Source organism: Hypanus sabinus, chromosome 4 (genome assembly GCF_030144855.1).
Source record: "Hypanus sabinus isolate sHypSab1 chromosome 4, sHypSab1.hap1, whole genome shotgun sequence".
Lineage (NCBI taxonomy): Eukaryota > Metazoa > Chordata > Chondrichthyes > Myliobatiformes > Dasyatidae > Hypanus > Hypanus sabinus.
This window is the reverse complement of record NC_082709.1, coordinates 27,202,871-27,223,825: the sequence shown is the minus strand read 5'-3', so window position 1 is coordinate 27,223,825 and position 20,955 is coordinate 27,202,871. Positions and strand designations below refer to the sequence as shown.

General features: G+C 42.1%; 1 protein-coding gene and 1 non-coding gene across 4 annotated transcripts in view; both read left to right on the top strand.

Annotated features, from left to right (window-relative positions):
• The first annotated feature begins 5,796 nt into the window (after positions 1 to 5,796).
• chrna1 (cholinergic receptor, nicotinic, alpha 1 (muscle)) overlaps positions 5,797 to 20,955 on the top strand; it is a 40,598-nt gene continuing 25,439 nt past the window's right edge. Inside the window, exons 1-6 of one of the 3 annotated variants that reach the window (XM_059966695.1) lie at positions 6,911 to 6,932; positions 7,060 to 7,178; positions 10,748 to 11,071; positions 15,439 to 15,581; positions 18,730 to 18,774; positions 18,941 to 19,050. In XM_059966695.1, the coding sequence (XP_059822678.1) occupies positions 11,014 to 11,071; positions 15,439 to 15,581; positions 18,730 to 18,774; positions 18,941 to 19,050 (356 nt within the window). In that variant the 5' untranslated portion in view covers positions 6,911 to 6,932; positions 7,060 to 7,178; positions 10,748 to 11,013. The other 2 variants (XM_059966696.1, XM_059966694.1) reach the window with 2 other exon arrangements.
• On the top strand, positions 6,715 to 6,787 carry trnam-cau (transfer RNA methionine (anticodon CAU)). Its single transcript has one exon. It is a non-coding gene; the product is annotated as a tRNA-Met (tRNA).

Genomic DNA, 20,955 nt, shown 5'->3' with positions numbered 1-20,955 from the left:
ACCTTCCTCATTTTCCCCAGAAACGCACACCATTGCTGCTCTCCTGACATCCCTGCCAGCATCTCCTTCCAATTTACTTTGGCCACCTCCTCTCTCACACCACTGTAATTTCCCTTACTCCACTGAAATACTGCTACATCAAACTTCACTTTCTCCCTATCAGATTTCAAGTTGAATTCAATCATATTGTGATCACTGGTTCCTAAGGGTCCTTTTACCTTAAGCTCCCTAATCTCCTCTGGTTCATTACAGAACACCCAATCCAGTACAGATGATCCCCTAGTAGGCTCAATGACAAACTGCTCTAAAAAGCTATCTCTTAGGCATTCAATAGGCTCACTCTCACAATCGAACTGCATTTTAAAATCTCCCATGACTACCATATCATTCCCTTTTGACTTGCTTTTTTTATTTCCTGTTGTAATCTGTGGTCCACCTCCCAGCCACTGTTGGGAGGCCTGTATATAACTGCCATCAGGGTCCTTTTGCTCTTGGAGTTTCTTAACTCAACCCACAAGGATTTAACATCTACTGACCCTATTTCTACTGACTGATGCCATTCGTTACCAGTAGAGCCACATCACCCCCTCTGCCTACCTTCCTATCCCTCTGATACAGCATGTAACCTTGGATGTTCAGCTCCCAACTGCAACCATACTTCAGCCATGATTCAGTGATGGCCACAGCATCATACCAAGCAATCTGTAACAGTGCAACAAAATCATCCACCTTATTTCTTATACTGTGCGCATTTAGGTACAACACCTTGAGTACTACATTTGCTATCCTTTCTGATTCTGCATCCCTAACGATTTGATACTCAGCCTGTTGGCTGCAGCCAAGTCCCATCAACCTGCCTGCCCTTCCTGACAGTCTGACTGCACGCTATCTTTACTTTTTTACCATCCGTCCTATCCTGAGTCTCTTCACTTTGGCTCCCAGCCCCCTGCCAAATTAGTTTAAACCTTCCCCAACAGCTCTAACAAACCTGCCTGCAAGAATATTGGTACCCCTTGGGTTCAGGTCCAACCTGTCACTTTTGTACAGGTCATACCTCCTCCAGAAGAGATCCCAATGATCCAAGAATCTGAAGCCCTGCCCCCTGCACCAGCTTCTCAGCCATAGGAACATAGAACATAGAAAATAGGCGCAGGACTAGGCCATTCGGCCCTTTGAGCCTGCACCGCCGTTCAGTATGATCATGGCTGATCATCCAACTCAAAACCCTGTACCTGCTTTCTCTCCATACCCCCTGATCCCTTTAGCCACAAGGGCCATATCTCACTTCCTCTTAAATTTAGCCAATGAACCGTCCTCAACTGTTTCCTGTGGCAGAGAATTCCACAGATTCACCACTCTCTGTGCGAAGAAGTTTTTCCTCATCTCGGTCCTAAAAGGCTTCCCCCTTTATCCTTAAACTGTGACCCCTCATTCTGGACTTCCCCAACATCGGAAACAATCTTCCTGCATCTAGCCTGTCCAATCCCCTTAGAATTTTATACGTTTATATGTACTTAATTTTATACACGCATTTATCTGCCAAATCATCCTGTTTCTACCCTCACTGATGCGTGGCACAGGCAGCAATCCAGAAATTACTACCCTGGAGGTCCTGCTTCTCAGCTTTCTACCTAGCTCCCCGACTCGGCACCTGGAGGCAACATACTATCTGGGTGTCCCATTCCCATCCACAGACTCTCCTGTCTGTTCCTCTGACCATCGAGTCCCCTATCACTACCACTCCCCTCTTCTCCCTCTTTGCCTTCTGCACCATGGACCCATGCTCCGTGCCTGTAACCCAGTCCCCATGGCATTTTCCTGGGATGTCATCCCCATAAAAGTATCCAAAGCGGTATACTTGTTTTTGAGGGGAATGGCCACAGGGGTCATTGCTGTTGGGGAGGGTTTAAACTCGTTTGGCAGGGGGGTGGGAATTAGAACGTGAATGCAGAGATTAGGGTAGAAGAACAAGGGCATGATGCTAAATGTTCTGAGTTGGTGAGGAAGGACAGGCAGGGGACAAAGCATAAATGTAGCCAGTTAGAGGGGTTTGAAGTGTGTCTATTTCAACACTAGGAGTATTCGGAATAAAGGGGATGAACTTACAGCATGGATCCGTATTTGGAACTACAATGTTGTGGCCGTTACTGAAACTTGGCTGGAGGAAGGGCAGGATTGGCTGATGCAGGTACCGGGGATTAGGTGTTTTATAAGGAATAGGATGGGAGGTAGAAAAGGGGGAGAGTAGCATTAATGGTCAGAGATAGTATCACGGCTATAAAATGGGAGGATGCTGCAGAGGGAGTGTCTATTGAGTCAGTCTGGTTGGAAGTCAGAAATAGGAAGGGAACAATCATTATGCTGGGAGTAGTTTATAGGCCCCCAAATAGCCCCCGGGATACCGAGAAGCCAATAAGTAGGCAGATTTTAGAATGGTGCAGGAAATACGGGGTTGTGGTTATGGGTGATTTCTACTTCCCTCATATTGACTGGCACCTCCTGACTGCAAGGGGGATAGATGGGGCTGAATTTGTCAGGTGTGTTCAAGAAGGATTCTTGACACGGCCAACGAGAGGAAAGGTCATCCTGGATCTAGTTCTGGGTAATGAACCTGGTCAGACCTCTTGGTGGGGGAGCATTTTGGTGAGAGTGACTACAACTCCCTTAGCTTCAGCATAGCTAAGGAAAAGGATAAAAACAGACAAAATGGGAAAGTGCTTAACTGGGGAAGGGCTAACTATGAAGGGATGAGGCAGGAACGAGTGAGAGTAAATTGGAAACAAATGTTCAAGGGTGAAAGCACAGAAGTAACGTGGAGGAAGTTCAGGGACAACTTGTGCTGGGTTCAGGATAGGTTTATCCCACTGGGACAAGAAAAAAATAGTAGGAAAAGGGAACTGTGGCTGAAGAAACATGTGACGCAACTTGTCAAGAGGAAGAAGGAAGCATATGTTAGATGTAAGAAGCAGGAAGCAGGAGGGGGTCATGAGAAATATAGGGTAGCCAGGAAGGAGCTTAAGAAAGGACTTAGGAGAGCTGGAAGGGAGCATGAGAAGGCCTTGGCAGGTAGGATTAAGGAGAATCCCAAGGCATTCTATACGTATGTGAAGAACAGAAGGATGACAAGAATGAAGGTGGGGCCGCTAAAGGATAAAGAAGGCAACATGTGCCTGGAGGCAGAGGAGGTTGGGGAGGTCCTAAATGAATACTTTGCTTCAGTATTCACAAGTGAAAAGGACCTTCATCAGAGTGAGATTGAAATAGAACAGGCCTGTTTGCTAGACAATGTGGAGATTAAGGAAAAAGAAGTGTCAGATCTTCTTAAAAACATCAAGATTGATAAGTCCCCAGGGCCAGATGTAAAATACCCCTGGTTGCTGTGGGATGTGAGAGAAGAGATCGCTGGAGCAGTAGCTATGATCTTTGAATCTTCTTTGGCTGCAGGGGAGGTGCTGGAGGATTGGAGAATGGCAAATGTAGTTTCCTTGTTTAAAAAAGGTAATAGGGAGAATCCTGGGAATTACAGACTGATGAGTTTTACTTCGGTGGTCTGCAAACTATTGGAAAGGATTCTTAAGGATAGGATCTGCGAGCATTTGGAGAAGTACAGTCTGCTCAAGGATAGTCAACATGGCTTTGTGAAGGGAAGGTCGTGCATCATGAGCCTAATTGAGTTTTTTGAAGAGATAACAAAAGAAATTGGAGTATAAGGCAGTAGATGTGGTCTACATGGACTTTAGCAAGGCATTTGACAAAGTCCCTCATGAAAGACTCATCCAGAAAGTCATGAGGCATGGGATCAGTGGAACCTTGGCTGTTTGGATAAAAAATTGGCTTACAGGAAGAAAGCAGAAGGTAGTAATGGAAGGAAAGTATTCTGCCTAGAGGTCGGTGACTAGTGGAGTGCTGCAAGGATCTGTCCTGGGACTCCTGCTGTTTGTGATTTTTATAAATGACCTGGATGTAGAGGCGGAAGGATGAGCGAGTAAGTTTGCGGATGACACAAAGATTGGAGGAGTTTTGGGTGGAGCTGTAGGTTGTCGAAGATTACAAGAGGATATAGACAGGATGCAGAGTTGGGCAGAAAAGTGGCAGATGAAGTTCAATCCGGATAAATGTGAGTTGATGCATTTTGGAAGGACAAACCGGAAGGCTGAGTACAGGATTAATGGTCGGTTACTTAAGAGTGTGGATGAACAAAGGGACTTTGGGGTTCAAATCCATACATCCCTCAAGGTTGCTGCACAGGATGATAGGATAGTTAAGGCCTATGGGATGCTAAGCTTCATTAACAGGGGGATTGAGTTCAAGATTAGAGAGGTCATGTTGCAACTCTACAAATCTCTGGTGAGACCACACTTAAGAGTATTGTGTTTAGTTCTGGTCACCTCATTATAGGAAGGATGTGGAAGCTATGGAGAGGGTGCAGAGGAGATTTACCAGGATGTTGCCTGGATTGGAAAACAAGTCTTATGAGGCAAGGTTAGCAGAGCTGGGACTTTTCTCTTTGAAGCGTAGAAGGATGAGAGGGGATTTGATAGAGGTCTACAAGATTATGAGAGGCATAGATAAGGTAGATAGCCAGTACCTATTTCCCAGGGCACCAATAGCAAACACCAGAGGGCATATGTACAAAGTTAAGGGAGGTAAGTTTAGGGGAGACATCAGGGTAATTTTTTTACACAGAGGGTTGTGGGTGCCTGGAATGACTTGCCAGGGGTGGTGGTGGAGGCTAAAATATTAAGGGTATTTAAGAGCCTCTTGGACAGGCACATGAAAAATAGAGGGTTACAGGGTAGTGTGGGTTTAGTTTTTTTTGGAATATATGGGTCAGCACAACATCAAGGGCTGAAGGGCCTGTGCTGTAGTATTTTAGTGTCTAGTGTCTAGGGTGCTCTGCTCTAACTGCCTATTTTCATTTCTCCTGATAGTCACCCAGCCACTTGCCTCCTGCAACTTTGGGATGACTACTTCCCTGTAACTTTGATCAATTATCTTCTCACTCTCCCGTCCAAGCCGAAGGCCATCCAGTTGTGGCTCCAGGTCCCTAACATAATCTTGAAGGAGCTGCAGTTGGCTGCACTTCACGCAGATGTAGTTCCCCGGGAGACTCTGGGTTCTTCAATATCTGGCACGAAGAGCACACCACAGCCATTTAAATGGTACAGTAATAGAGAGAGAAAAAACAAAAAGGAAACCTTAACAGATGCTTTACACAGAGCCAACGCCTCCTCCATGCTTTTTGAGCCAAAGCCCATTGCTTCTACTCTTGCCACTGGCTTACTACCGACAATGACTGCTCTGCTTGTCCATTCTGTACTTTTATTTAGTTCGTAGATGCTGCTCACTCCAGCAGATTCTGGCATCTGCAGTCTCTTGTGATTGACACTGGGCCTTTACTTTGCCTTTTGTGGAAAAAATATCAGATTCTGTACAAAGAGGTAGCCTTGATCATCAAAAATCAATTCCCCATAGCTCTCTGAATCTGTAAGAAATACAGTAGAAGAGCTTTGAGCTGTGTAGGTATGGAACACAAAGTCAGTTCACAATAACCCCTTGTAAGGTACCATATAGTCAAAGTCGAGTTTATTGTCATATGCACAACACATGTGCAATGAAAAACTTAATTTGAAACAACATTCTCAAAACAGGCATCAGAAAAGTAGCATTCACAAGAAAAAAAACATAAATGAAACACAAATTACACACATTTTTACAAGAAAAAATACACAGTAGAACAAGAAAAGTTCATTTGGTGTAAATTGAGCAGTGGCCATAGTGTTACTACACCGTAGTAGTGATTAGGTTAGTTGTTAACCTGGTGGTGCCGGGCGGGGACAATCGCTGCGAGACAAAAGGCATGAACCGTATGGCGGGGATCTTTGATGATGGGTGTCGCCCTGACGACGGGTCTCGGCCCGAAACGTTGACTGCTCATCTCAACGGAAGCTGCCCGTCCTGCTGAGTTCACCCAGCTTTTGTAGGTGTTGAGGCAGCGCCTCCTGTAGATACTGCGGATGGAGGGGACTGGTGTATCGGGCAGAGTCCAATACACTTCGCAATTCCTCCTGTTCCCGCGTGTCCGAACTGCGGTACCAGACCGTGGTGCAACCATCTGTGGAAAAGTTTGTTCGAGTGTCCCCAAAAGCACCATCGACATTCACCCTGACATGACCGGTGGGCCAAGGGTATTTATCAGAAATGTAAAACAGAAAGACACCGGTAGAAGGTGCGGAGGGCAATGGGTGGAACAAGGGGAACTTCTTATTTGGATAGTATGTCGCTAATATCGTAAAGTCTGTTTAAATGTTGTATACTCAGGCCTGATTACGTATTTAATAAGTATTTCACTTCATGCTGTGGTATTTGTTGACTGAACCAATCTCGCCACCCACTTCTGTTGGAAATACCCTCTTACTAGTCAGCAAGGGAAGGTGTCGACAGGAAGACTAGATGTGTAAGTATTCCCATATCTCCGTTTTATCCTCATGAATGACTGTGATAGTAAGATCTGAAACTTGAAGTTCACGTTGCAGCAGCGGACGGAGACAAATGATAAAAGGAAAGACCGGTGGAGTAGGGGCTTTGATCATTAAATCTTTCAAAGGAGGTATCGGCAAACTGACCGGCGCCAAGGATAAACTGAAAAGCGGTTGAAGAAATGGATTTGGCATTTCAGGTTACATAAGCATTGACGCGGCGTGCTTGGGCAGAGCCTCGTTAGCGCAGTAGGTAGCGCGTCAGTCTCATAATCTGAAGGTCGTGAGTTCGATCCTCACACGGGGCACGACTTTTTCCTGTTCGGACTTCGACTTCCGCCCAAATTTAGATCTGGTTTTTTAATCGTACCACAATTGTTTTCCTAGGACCATCATAAGCTAATCTTGTTACGCGGGCTGAATTGGGGCGAGTCCTTGCCAAAACGAGCCAATGTGAGTTCGCGCGACCCGTACTTTCGCATTTATACATTTTAATTGTGTGCTTACCGATAATGACCAAGCTTCCGATTTTCTTCTCTCCACCACTTTTGTACATCCTATCTGGAAAATGTTTATTTAGTTATCGGCCGGACGGAGAATTCCACTGCCTCCATAAGGCATCATCCATCATCCAAGGTCCCCACCATCTGGTTCATCCCATCTTTTGGCAGCTGGCATCGGGCAGGAGAACACCACCAGGTTATGAAACTAACCGGCAAAATCTAGTCACTACTACGGCTTAGTAACACTATGGCCACGCTGATAACTTTGTACCAAATGGACTTTCCTTGACCTGACTCTGTATTTTTTCTGGTTAAAATGTGTATAATTTATGTTTTATTGATGTTTTTTTCTTGTGACTTCTACTTTTCTGATCCTGCTTTGGGAATGTTGCCTCAAGCAAGTTTTTCATTGCACCTGGGTATACATGCACTTGTGTCTATATAACAATAAACTCAACTTTGACTATATGGGGCCTTGCAGGGGTCATTGTGAACTGGCTTTGTGTGCCAGACAGAGAGAGTGGCAACAGGCCCATATTTTGCCCCATATTAGTGACAATATTACATTCTGCTCTGTTACACTGGAGGCAGGAAACTCTGAGGTGATGAGCGCGAAATTCTCAATAGGCCAGGAAACCTCCAGGGAAGGGGAACTAGAGTTAATCAATCAAGGACAGTGTTTGACAGAAAGGATTCAGAGGCAATTGGTAGACTAAGGAGGGCTGCAAGTTGGCAAGCGAACTCCAACACCCCCCACTCACCTCCCCCATTTGGCACTCTCTGTCATCAAGCACATGTCCTCAAGCCACCCTGGAGTCAGTTCTGGCCATTTCCCCTTTCTTCTCTCTGCTGGTCATCTCCCCTCTCCATTCAAAGTGCAAAAAAAATTTATTATCAAGGTCACCATATACAGCCCTGAGATTCATTCTGTTGCCAGCATACACATTAAACACAAAGAAACACAGTGGAATCAATGTAAAACTGCATACAGGAAATACAACCAATGTACAAAATAAAACAAACTATGCAAATTCAAAAAAGAAAAAACAAAATAATAAAAAATAGTAAATATTGATAACATCAGTTGTAGAAACCTTGAAAGTGAGTCCATAGGTTGTGGAATCAGTTCATTGCTGAGCTGAGTGAAGTTATCCTGAAGTTATCCTCTATGGTTCAGAAGCCTGATTGTTCAGGGGTAATAACTGTTCCTGAATCTGGTGGTGTGGGACCAAAGGCTTGTACCTCTTGATAGCATCAGTGAAAGGAGAGCATGGCTTGAATGACGGCAGTCCTTGATGATGGACATTGCTTTCTTGCAACAGTGCTCCATAAAAATGTGCTTAGTGGTGGGCAGGGCATTACATGCGATGGGCTGGGCTGTATCCACTACTGTTTGTAGGCATTCCCATTCAAGGGCATTTGTGTTTCCATACCAGGCCATGATACAACCTTTCAGAATACTCTCTACCATTTCTCCAAAGAACTTCGTCAAAATTTTAAATGACATGCTAAATCTTTGGAAAAGTCAAAGAAAGTAAAGGTGCTGTTGTGCCTTCTTTGTAATGGCAGTTACCTGAACCCAAGACAGATCTTCTGAAATGAAAAAGTCAAAGAACTTAAAGTTACTAACCTTCTCCATCTCTGATCCCTCAGTGAAGACTAGCTTATGGACTTCCAGTTTCCTCCTCTGTTGGTCAATAATCAGCTCTTTTGTTTGGCTAATGTTGAGTAAGAGGTTGTCGTTGTGGCACCATTCAGTCAGATTTTCAGTCTCTCTCCTATATGCTGATTCAACTTTGATTTGGGCAACAACAGTGGTGTCGTCAGCAAACTTAAATATGGCCTTAGAGCTGTACCTGTCTGCACAGCAATAAGTTTAAAGCGAGTAGAGCAGGGGGCTGAGCACTCAGCCTTCTGATGCACCTGTGCTGATGGTGATTGTGGAGGAGATGTAGTCGCCAAGCTGAACTGACTGAGGTCTGCAAGTGAGGAAATCCAAGATCCATTTGCACTGGGAGATATTGAGGCCTAGATCTTGGAGCTTACTGATTAGAGGGGATAATCATGTTGAACGCCGAGCTGTAGTCAATGAAGAGCATCCTGATGAATGCATCTTCACTGTCCAGCTGTTCCAGGATTGAGTGAAGAGCCAATGAAATGGCATCTGCTGTTGATCCGATGTGACGTTAGGCAAATTGGAGTAGATTCCAGTCGCTCCTCAGGCAAGATTTGAAATATTTCATCGCCAACCTCTGAAAGCATTTCATTACAGTACAGTGGATGTAAGTGCTGCTAGGCAATAGTGATTGAGGCAGGTAAAAATGTTCTTCTTGGGCACTGGTATAATTGAAGCCTGCTTGAAGCAGGTGGGTACCTTAGATTGCTGAAGCAAGAGGTTAAAGATATCACTAAGCACTCCTACCAGTTGATTAGCACAGATCTTCAGTACTCATCCAGGTACACCCTCCTAAGGGATGCTCTCACAACTGCCCCAGAGAATGAAATCACAGAATTGTTGGGGCTTGTGAGAGTTCGTGGGGGTGCCTCATATTTTGATGGTCAAAGTGAGTGTTAAAGGAATTGAGCTCATCTGGGAGTGAGACCTTGTCAGCTATGTTGCTTGGTTTTACTTTGTAAAAAGTGATAGCATTTACACCTTCCTTCTGCGATTCTGTGATTCCTTCTGTGAATCAAGTTGGGTCTGGAATTCCCAATTTTCATGTGAGATGGCTTTCTGGAAGTGTTACCTGGACCTTTTATATTCTTATTGGTTGTCAGACTGGAATGACACTAATCTAGCCCTTTGCTGATTGTGGATCTCTTGGTTCATCCAGGGCTTCTGTTTCAGGGAAGACACTGAATGATTTTGTGGGTACACACTCATCCATTCCATGCTGATCAGCGTTTTGACCTAAAACGCGTTTCTTCATACAGAGGCTGCTCGACCCTTTGAGTTGCAAGCAGAATCTCTGGTTAGGATATTTCCTGTTCTTTATTTGAATTGCAATACTTCAGGTTCCATCCAATGCCTCCTCCCACCACCACCACCAAAATAAATAGAAGTCTAACACAGGAACTTCACCCTTAAATTTTATCCTAGAAATAATAACTATTTCTTAGTTTATAGTGTGGCCCCATTGATCTTTCTCCCAACTCTTAGTGGATTAATATTTTTATTCCCAGATTCCTTGGCTCCTCTATACCATTTATACTCACATTCCCCAACTAATATGTTTTATTTTTCCAACCCAAATATGACACTTCATCCTCATCCAAGCTGGAACTAATTTGAGAATTATACAGGCAAGTGGAAAGTCTATTAACGTTTTGCAGTTCATGTTGGAGGTCTTTTGGTATGTTGACAGTCCTTCTTACTTTGGTGTCATCTGCAAATTTATAATTCCATATTCTGAATCCTTGATATAAAATAATGGGCAAAGTACTCGCAGAACTCATTCTTTTGAACGCCACTTCCCAGCTTCTGATGCTTTGTCTTTTATTCTACATGTACTCTCTGGTATATCACCAGATCTCTTTCCACATCCCTCTATCAAAGCCACTTTACATCTCTTCCCCTACTTCATCATTACTTCAGTATCACAACTGTTGTATTCATCGCCCACTTCAACAACGTAAAGAGCTGGACCTGGGTAGTAAGGTGGGGACAATGGTCCACTTTAATGGAAAGCAGAGGTGATGGCCCACCAGGGGCATAAATGCCATCTATTATGCAGATTCTGCTTTAATACTGCTCTTTGTTTCCAGTTCATCCTAAGGCATCTCTTTCATAACTCAGAGCTGTTGGTGTGTTTATTAAACACGCCCCTACTTCCCCAGTTGGCAGCTATCAGCTGTCACCGAGACAGGTGGCGTAAGAGTGGAACGGACAGTCAAAAAGGCAGGAAGCCAGCCCACCTCTTCATCAGGAAAGAGCTGCACTCAGAAGTTCAGAAGACCTAACAAGTTCATCTAGTTTAGCGGTTGGAAGTGACAGACTTGTTTGAAAAAAAAGCAGCTTCGTGAGCAGGAGAATGATTTTGAGTGAAGATTGGCATGTAGGGTTGACAATACTGTTATTGGCATGTGGTGGTAAGTTTATCAAGTCTATCCTGGCTTTATTCCACTGCAAAATACAAAATGTTTTAACTGTTTCATTTTTTTTGTTTAATTTGGAAATATCCAGTGAAGTGTTTGGTTTCAGATTGACAGCTGCATGTGCTGCCTGGTTCTATTCATGGATTTCCGTGATAAAAATTTCTGATATCTAAGTCATGAATGAATACATATCTATAATCTGGGAACTTCAAATTATTGTTTCATATCCTCAAGTTTATAGTTCATAGTATAATTCTCATAATTGTTTTCCATATTTTAGTGAGAGATCATGGTTTGAGAATGGTCAGAATTTCTGCTGAGAGTCTGGAATACTGAATGTTTATCCAAGGTCACTGGATGAGTCTGCCTGGGCAGAGGCATTGATCGGCAAATGCAGGATTTATGTTACATAGCGGAAATAGTAGCTCTGTGATAGCAATAGTAATGATTCTGCAATGTGATATGTGGCATGTTCGTAGGGCTCAGGATTTTTTTTAAACAATGAGGCTGAATTAATCAAAGTTTTGATTCATTAAAGCAATCAGTGAATTATTCAAGGTTTGACAAGCCAGTCTGAGCTAATGGAAGTTGCCTTGAAGGTTATATGCTAATGTTATACATACTGTCCCTCAAACAGTGTATAATTAGGCACTGAAAATCAGTGGGTATAGTTTGGAACTTTGTAGTTAGTTTCTTGAAATTTGATATGCCTTCTGACTAAAGGTTGGACTGCATTTTAAAGATTCATTTATTCAAACACGTTCATGGATATACGGCAGCTGTTTGTGGTTTGGTACATGATGTGTGGTGTAATCCATGCCCTAATTCTTCCCGAGTGTTAAAATAGCAAATGAATACATACAACTTCTAGAAATCATGAAAGGAAATATTATTAGGCAATAATAATTGAATACAATATTTACATTAACATCATATCAGTTTTTATTCCATCAGCCGAAATAATAGAAATTTTTTTAAGAAATGTAAAATCTCTTTTCTCAAATCTGTATGTGCTTAAGCTTTATTATATTAGCTAGAAATATAAATTTTTTATTAAACTAGCCATAGTGAATTTGAGAGTTCAAAATCAAACGAGAGTCTATTTCCTTCGCTTTCCACAATGATTACTCATGATGATCACTCCATTGCACTGAGGCTATGAAGACTACCCAGGCTATGGTGTTCCCACCCGCTAACATGATGAACTAATAAGTGAGGCTTTCGGCCTACTCTGGGCTGCCCCAGGGTTCAGATCTGAGGATTCAAATTTGGTTTAGAATGCTTTTGTTGTTTGCTGCAATTGTTTGCATGGTTTTTATTTTTTTTCTTTCTCTTGTTGGTCTTTTATTTTTTATTTTCATTCGTTTTTTCCTTTAATCGGGTACTTTCAGGTTTCTTGCTTTGTGTTACCTGTGAGCAAGCAAATCTCAAGGTTGTATATTTTATACATTCTTTGATAATACATGAATCTTGAAACTTGAAATGTAATCAACAACAGAATAAAGTCAAAGGCAAATTGATGAATGATAAAATACAGTAGCTTGTGTTTGCTAAAAAGGAACCTCATAAATATGGTAAAAGCCATTGGTTGATGTCAAGTCCAGTAATTTTTGAGAGGGTTCTTTTAACAGCTTGCTGAGAACCAGCTTGTAGAAATCCTGGAGTGTTTTCTTGCATGAGTTCCACATTGAATTCTGCTAATCTTCTATTGAAGTAGCAGATGGATATTGTAGAAATACTGTCCCACCCCACCATTGCGTTCAGACCCCTACTGGAAACATTTCTTGACTTTGGAAATCAGCTATAAACAGTTGATTGTGAATTTCAGCTCATAATTAGTGTGTATTACTGCAACAACACAAGCATCTTCGAAGTTTACTGCAGCAAAATGAGGTTTGGTCGTTCACAGAAGGACTATAATAAAAAATTCTGATGTCAAACTATGGATCGGGCAAATAACCAAAAGCATTTTCAAAAGGCTAACTTTTAGGAACAAGTTTTGTAGAAAGGAATGATAGAGAGACAGTGAAGGAGAAGGAGGGAATTGAAGAACTCAGAATCAATGCTAAGGCAATTAATTAAAGGTACCTATGATAAAACCATAAAATTCAGGGATAATCAAAAGGTCAGCAGTAGGGAAGTGAAAGTATGCCAGCATGTTACAGGGTCAGGGTAGATCACAGTTTTTAAAGGTGAAGTGTTATTTGCTGGGAGATGATGAAAGGCAGCAAGACTGGGGATGATAGGTGAGTGCAACATAGTTTAAGTTAGAGAACAGGAAGCATAAGTGCTTATTACCCTCAAGATGATGAATACAAGAGGGACAGAAGACACAGTGGCCACAGACTGCAGAAGGTACTGCCCTTACCAGTCTGGACTAGCACCTCCCAAAACTTAGAGTTCTCGTATCTAGAATGACAAGAATGTAGGTACACAAAGTTGCATAGTGTTCGAACTTGGAAATATAACCTTGCCCTTCATTCTCATCCCGTTTAAGTCCTGGAACACCCTACCCAAAAGCACAGAGGGAGCGTAGTCACCAGAAGGGTTTGCCACCATTTTCTCAAGAGCACTTAGGTTTGAGCAATAAATACTAGCCTTACTGGTGACATTCACATGCTGACAAATGAAAATGTCTAAAAGAATGCTGACTGGAAGTAATGCAAGTTTCAGCAGTAGATGGGTCAGGTCGTATCGGGGCAAAAGCAGCTTTGGTGCTGAAATGAATATGTATATTGTCCTAAGGTCATTTTGAGGTTAGGTTTGATACCAGTTGTGAACAATTTTAGTTTAATTTTAGACAAACATTGATTTAGTGGCTACTAGATGTCTGTGGCTGTGACCATATACGGTATACGGTTTGTCTATCCATGGCCTCCTCTACTGTCAAAATGAATCCAAACTCAGGTTGGAGGAACAACACCTTATATACCAGCTGGGTAGTCTCCAACCTGTTGGCATGAACATAGACTTCTCTAACTTCCGTTGATGCCCCTCCTCCCCTTCTTACTCCATCCCTGACATATTTAGTTGTTTGTTTTTTTCTCTCTCTCTGCCCATTACTCTGCCTGTTCTCCATCTCCCTCTGGTGCTACCCCCTCCCTTTCTTTCTCCCGAGGCCTCCCGTCCCATGATCCTTTTCCTTCTCCAGCTTTGTATCACTTTCGCCAATCACCTTTCCAGCTCTTAGCTTCATCCCACCCCCTCCAGTCTTCTCCTATCATTTTGCATTTCCCCCTCCCCCCCCTATACTTTCCAATCTCTTACTATTTTTCCTTTCAGTTAGTCCTGACGAAGGGTCTCGGCCCGAAAAGTCGACAGTCCCTATAGATGCTGCCTGGCCTGCTGTGTTCCACCAGCATTTTGTGTGTGTTGTTGTTTGAATTTCCAGCATCTGCAGATTTCCTTGTGTTTGCCATATATGGTAGTTTTGGTCTTTTCCACAGTTAGTTGATGGAAAGTTATCCATTTATTACGCTGGATATTCCATTTTTAAAAAAATGGAAGAATAGAATGGTCAAAAAATTGGTGGTAACATAAAGGCTGGTGTTTATAGTGTATAGCCAAAGACAACACTGTCAAATACAATTCATTTTTTGGGAAAAATACATTTTAAACCACAAGATTGTATGAGGAAGTCCATAACTTTCTGAGTATGGATTAGCCACTGAAATAAAATCAGAATAAAATCTAAGTGTTTTTTTCCACTGATGAGATGGACAGAAAGTTGACACTACAAAGGATTCCTTCTTATCAACTGGAAGCCTGTTTATGGTCCTCCGCTGGCTGGGGCTGACCATGGATATTGTGTCCTAGCTATCAAAGTTGATTTGCAAGCCAGGGCAGCACAAGCTATTGCCCATGTACCAGGCTCCCCTTCTCCACATAAGAGACCAATACAGTCAGTCACCAGCGGTGTCACAGGAGTTGCCAGTCAGTGTTGAACTCAATGTAGGACTGCCTTAGGGACTCCAGCTCCGGATTTTTCCTTGGGCCTTTCCCATGAGTGGCTGTGGCTGTGGCTGCAAGGCAGCTGAGGTTTGGGATCAGAGTCTTCCTGCTCCTAGATGAGTTGCCAACCATGGTCGATGAGCCCCATCTGTCCAAAGGCAGCCAGTTCAACAACACTGTAAGCTACTACTTTTGACCAAGCAATAGTGAATAGTCTAAGGGAGTGGAAAAGAGGAAAGAGTAAATAAGGTGGAGAAAGATGAGAGAAAATAATAAAATGGTACAATGATATGAATTTTTTAAGGCCAATTTCCACTTGGAAAAGGACAGTGAGAATTGAAATAGGATTACTGAGAAACTATGATAAAGGACATGTTCCAGAGTATATCTTTTGTCTTTCCTTTCCTCAGGTCTGGTACTGGCTTCAAAAGATGAAGAACGTTTGGTGGATACTTTATTCAAAAACTATAACAAGGTGATTCGTCCAGTGGAGCATCACAAGCATTTTGTAAATGTTACAGTGGGGCTGCAGCTAATTCAGCTCATCAACGTGGTATGAAGCTAAACTACTTAAGAGTTTGATTGTGTTAATAACTTTATATCAGAGTATAGCAAATAATCAGGAAAATTAATCAAATGATATCGATGTTATACACTTCCATAATTATGTTGGTTTTCAATGCTAAATTTCACAAGTTATGGATTTTCTCTTCAGCTACCAGAGTCTGGAACTTAAGGAAGACCCAAACAGCCTTGAACTTTGAGAAAGGTCACCCAATCATCAGCACAATTTTGATGGGTGGTCCGTAGTGCAAAATGAATTCTAAAACTTTTTTTTATCTTTAAAGGAGCAAAGGTTTCTCCTTCATTTCTGCTTGAACAACTCCCTTTGTAAGGATCAATGTTGGCAGAAGTGAGTTGTTGTCAGGGTTCCTAAGGCCCCTTTAACTGTAACTTGGTTCTTTCAATGATGCGTGGGTATCATTGTCTGGACTATTGCTTGGGGACAAAAATCATTCCAAGCTTAACAACAGTGGTAAAAACAATATGCAGAAGAATGAGTTGGGACACAGTTGGATAACAATGGTTGTCCCAAAGAGAGAATTGAAAACTTCTGATAATGTCACCCAGGGTTGGCAATTCCTAATTCTTTGCCTAATTTACTTAATATGTTGGAGAGCAAATATATGACATGCAAGAGGTTGAACACACATGGGCAGGATGCCAATCCAAAGAAGCTCTTTCTTTATGAGGAGCTGACTATAGAGCCCAGTGAGACAATAAGACCATAAGACATAGTGGCAGAATCAGGCCATTTAGCCCATCAGCTCTGCAATGGTACACTAAGGAGGTACATTCTCCCTACAATGACAATTTATGAGATCAGTGTGCAGCCCTGTACTTCGTGCTGAACACTACATAAAACTCCAATAATCTCTTATTTTATTGTTCAGGAATCCTGATGGACCAACATCCAGTTCTCTTACTAGTTCAGAAAGTGAGCCAGGGTGCAAAGGTGTGTGGGCAGAGATATGGTTCTGGAGCAGGGCCAGAGTCTGGGCCACATAGGGATCAAAAATACAAGGAGTCCGAAATTTGGAAAAGTTTATGCCTGGAGCTGAGGTCTGGAGTGCTCGTATATTTTCCATTCCCTTTCAGCTTGTCAGATCCACAGGAATCATTATATTCTATGTAATATGTGAGAAAGTCAAATAAACATGTTTCAAGTATTAATCCAGTTAGATAGCAAGCATTAGTCTGGAAAATTTGCAAGCCTAATGCTACAAAACTCCGAGCTCACAAACTATGACTGGTTTTCATTGCTCCTTGAATAACTTTGGGAGTTCTGGATTCTAAAGAATGAATGTATTGTAGAGATGTCCATTAAATATCAGAATCAGGTTTAATATCACCAGCATGTGTCGTGAAATTTGTTGTCTATGCAGCAGCAGTACAATGGAATACATAATAATAGAGAAAAAAATGTGAATTGCAGTTAAAAATATATATAGTGAATAGTTAAATAAATAGTGCACAAGTAAAAATTTAAAAAGCAGTGAGGTAGTGTTCATGGGTTCAATATCCATTCAGAAATCAGATCGATGAACAGATCCTATTCCTGTCATACAAATTCACTATGTTCGGAGTGTGGGAGCCATTCCTGTTGAAGTATTTATAGCATGGCAGTTATAGGAGAATACAACACCACTGTTTGCCATCTACTGTCTCTCAAAGCTTGAGAAAGCCAGAGATCTTTAAAAAAATTAATTTTGCAGACTCCTTGTAGTACAAGAGCACGAAGACTTAAAGTGGGAAAAGGGAAGACACCAGTTCTGCTTTTCATAGGACTAAAAATATATATGCACTTAAGGCTTTTGTTTTAACCAATATTATGGGAGCTCATTTGTACGTAGGAATATGTATGTAATTGGGAAGTTTGCAGCTCTAGACAGCTGTATTAGGAGCTGCTGAAGTGAGCTTGTTCCACCTCAGTGCATGTTTGCAATGCCTAGCTTCTGTCACAGTCGAAGAGAGATTATGTTGGTGTCAAGTTTCCATGGACTAACTGGAACAAGTATCCCACCTCCATTTTGATTATCATGCTTTTCCACTGTACATCTCTTCATTGAGGTTTCCATCCAAATTCTTCAGTTTGATCGTAATCTCTCTAAGTTCTGCCTCACTCTCCTGACTTTCCCCCTTTCCTGCTCCTCCACTGTAAAGTTGTTGCAAGAAATGGAAACATTTTTCTGTGGAGTATCCACTGTGGTGGGAAGGATTCAGCATATGCAGGCAGTCCCGTTCTCCCGTGGGCAGCCAGCATCTAGTCCAGGCTTGACCATAATAATTACAAGATAGAAAGTACTGTTGTAAAGTCAGTCCCAGTGGCAGTAATTAGTATTCAGACTTTCATGGCTTCAAGTGTAAAACTACATCAGTTGATCCTTTTGTTGCATTTTGCACTCAATCCTCTAATTTACCTTCAGGCCATTTAAAGAGTAAGTAAGAACATTCAAAACGAAATGCTATATTTAACTATATTTAAATTGGGGTATAAACAGGTGAATCTCAGAGAAGGCCTAATCTTTGTTTGGAAAAGTAACTGTTCTGCTTTTGCATTTGAAACAAAGAATTGACAATCATCTCAGTCAATTGAACAGAAACATTCGTATTTCTTAGAAATTTCATGGTATAAACAATAAGTTTTACTTAATTTTTAAAAAGAAAGTATAGCCTGAAAATCACTTACAATAAGGGTACAAAAAGGAAAGTCAGCATTTGATATTATTTAAAATTATCACATCTGTAGATTATTTTTCTTTCATTATTCCGAAGTGTCCAGAAGTTTCTCTCAAGGCCCTGATAGATGTTTGATTTTACTGCAATGTAAATGATGAGAACATCAACTTCATTTGAAAATATTCCTTTTTTAATACAGTATTTGAAAATAAGAATATTTTTCCTACAAGAAAAGATTTTTACTCCTCATGTATGTGAAGGATGTATGAAATAAAGTCAATTCAATTCAACATTATGCACAGAAATTATTTGTACCAATTCACCTTTCAATGTTTATGGTTATAGATGGGAAAAGATACCTGAAATTGATTTTCTTCAGTGCTATTCATAACTTTTTGTGGGACTGTTTTTTTTTAGAATAATAGTATATTTCGGCTAAAGTTCTTCTATTGTTCCATTAGGATGAAGTAAATCAAATTGTGGAAACAAATGTGCGCCTAAGGCAGGTAAGTAATTTATATTCCCTCAAGTCTATGCTTTAATGTTAGTAAAAACATCTCTGCTAAATGCTGAACTAGATTTGTATTGACTCTTAAAAAGTAGCCCTTTTTGCTGTGTAACCACAAGAGGTTGGAATTACTGAACTGACATTTATAAGTTGTTTCTTTCCAGCAATGGGTTGATGTAAAGCTTCGCTGGAATCCATCTGATTATGGTGGAATTAAAAGGATCAGGGTGCCTTCCTCTGACATTTGGCTGCCAGATATTGTTCTGTACAACAAGTAAGTAAACTGCAATGTATCTAAGCACAAACTTGGGTTGGAAACCTTGGCATTTTCAAGGTTTTAATCATCTTGATGACCAGTGTTTGAAAGAAAAGACGAGAAGCAAGAGGAGCAGTAGACAATTTGGTCCTTCATTTTGGCCATCCAATGAGACAATGTCTGATGTGGTATTTGACTGCAACACCGTTTTTCAGCCTGGTGCAGTCCAAAAATATTAATATCCCAATCTTGAATATACCCAATCCACAGATCCATACCCCAATCAAAAGAAGAATTCCTTCAAATCTCAGTCTTAAGGAGTTAACTCTGTATCCTGTTATGGCTTTCCTTAATGTTAGATTCTCAAGGTAAAGGAAATATTCTCACCACATCTATGCTGTCAAGGCCCTTCAGAGTCTGATATATTCACATCCCAGGAATCAGTCTAGTTAACCTTTGCTGTATCATCTTCAAGATAATCAAAAGTTCAAAGGTTAATTTATAATCAAAGCATGTATCCAGACACAACTCTGAGATTCATCTTCTCCAGGTAGCCACGAAACAAAGAAAGAACAGGAAAGTCATTCAGAGAGAAACATTAACCATCCCACCCCCCCCCACCCCGTACATAAAAGTACGGCATCCTGATCATCAAACCCTCAAAAACCCCTCCCCCCCACACAAGACAGAACAGAAACTTTGACAACCCTCCCCTGCACAGAAGAAACTAACAGAACATCAACCCCAAACACCCTCCCCTTGTACAACAAAATGGAAAAGGAACAGGTGATAAAAATACAGAATATAAAAACCATAAGTCTGAAAAAGTCCAGTCCATAAACACAAAACCACAATGCCATCCTATGGTTTCACCAACATTCAACAAAAGGGTGGGACGCCACACAAGACAGAGAGGCCTACCCGCCTGGCACAGCGAGCCACACAGCGAAAGGCTGTTCACAGACTCCTTGGCAGTGACCAAAAGGCAGGGAGTTGACGCTGACCCTCGCTCGCCTTCTGCATTCACCTCCATGTCTCTGTCATCGTCGACACTGTAATCAGCGATTAATAGATGCTTTAAACGGTGAAATGGAGTTGAACATTGGATCGCACCCCGTCTCAAAGTTTCTTCATATCGAGGCCGTCCCAGTATGTGCATGCTTCCCAGAATCTTTTCGGAAGCAGCAAAGCGTTGGATCACTCAAAGTGGAAAAACAGACGTTAAGGAAGTAAAAAAGCTATTTTCATTTGCTATCTGGAAGTAGATGTCAACTGAGGGAGCGTTGTATGCTGGTGCCATCATGACCAAGTTTGCTTTTGTAACCCCCTGGGTCGCCTCAGGCTCGCTCAGCTCGTTCTCGTCTAGGGGGAGCAGCCTTCGGCCCCGCCAAACTGGGTAATCAGCTGGTGTGGATGCTGTGTGAGGTCCCCGCCTCACCCAAAAACAGACAGTACACCATATGCGATTAAATGAGTACAATTTATAAAGGTTACTATAACTAAGTGATTAATAACGATACAGTATATATGAAGAGAAAATTAAAGAAAAGGCGCCAAACTTATCAAAGTCCAAACCACTTCGTGCACAGCCGTTGGAGCTCAATTTCTGAAGTCTTCTGGCCACCATTCGATCCCCTCCGAACTCCTCGACTCGCAGCTCAGGACCCTCCGAACTCCTCGGACTCTCCAAACAGCTCAGGACCCTCCGAACTCCTCGGACTCTCCAAACAGCTCAGGACCCTCCGAGTGGTCAACCAAGCACATCTAGCCTCATCCCCCCCCCCCCCTCGGAGAATCTCCCGGCCTCGGACCCCCCTTTGGGGTCCGATGCTCGCCCAGTTTAGGGCATTGCGTCCTCTCTCTCGACCCCCTCGCGCCGATCTGCCCAAAAGCCCGTCAACAAAAGCTTACAGACTCAGAAGA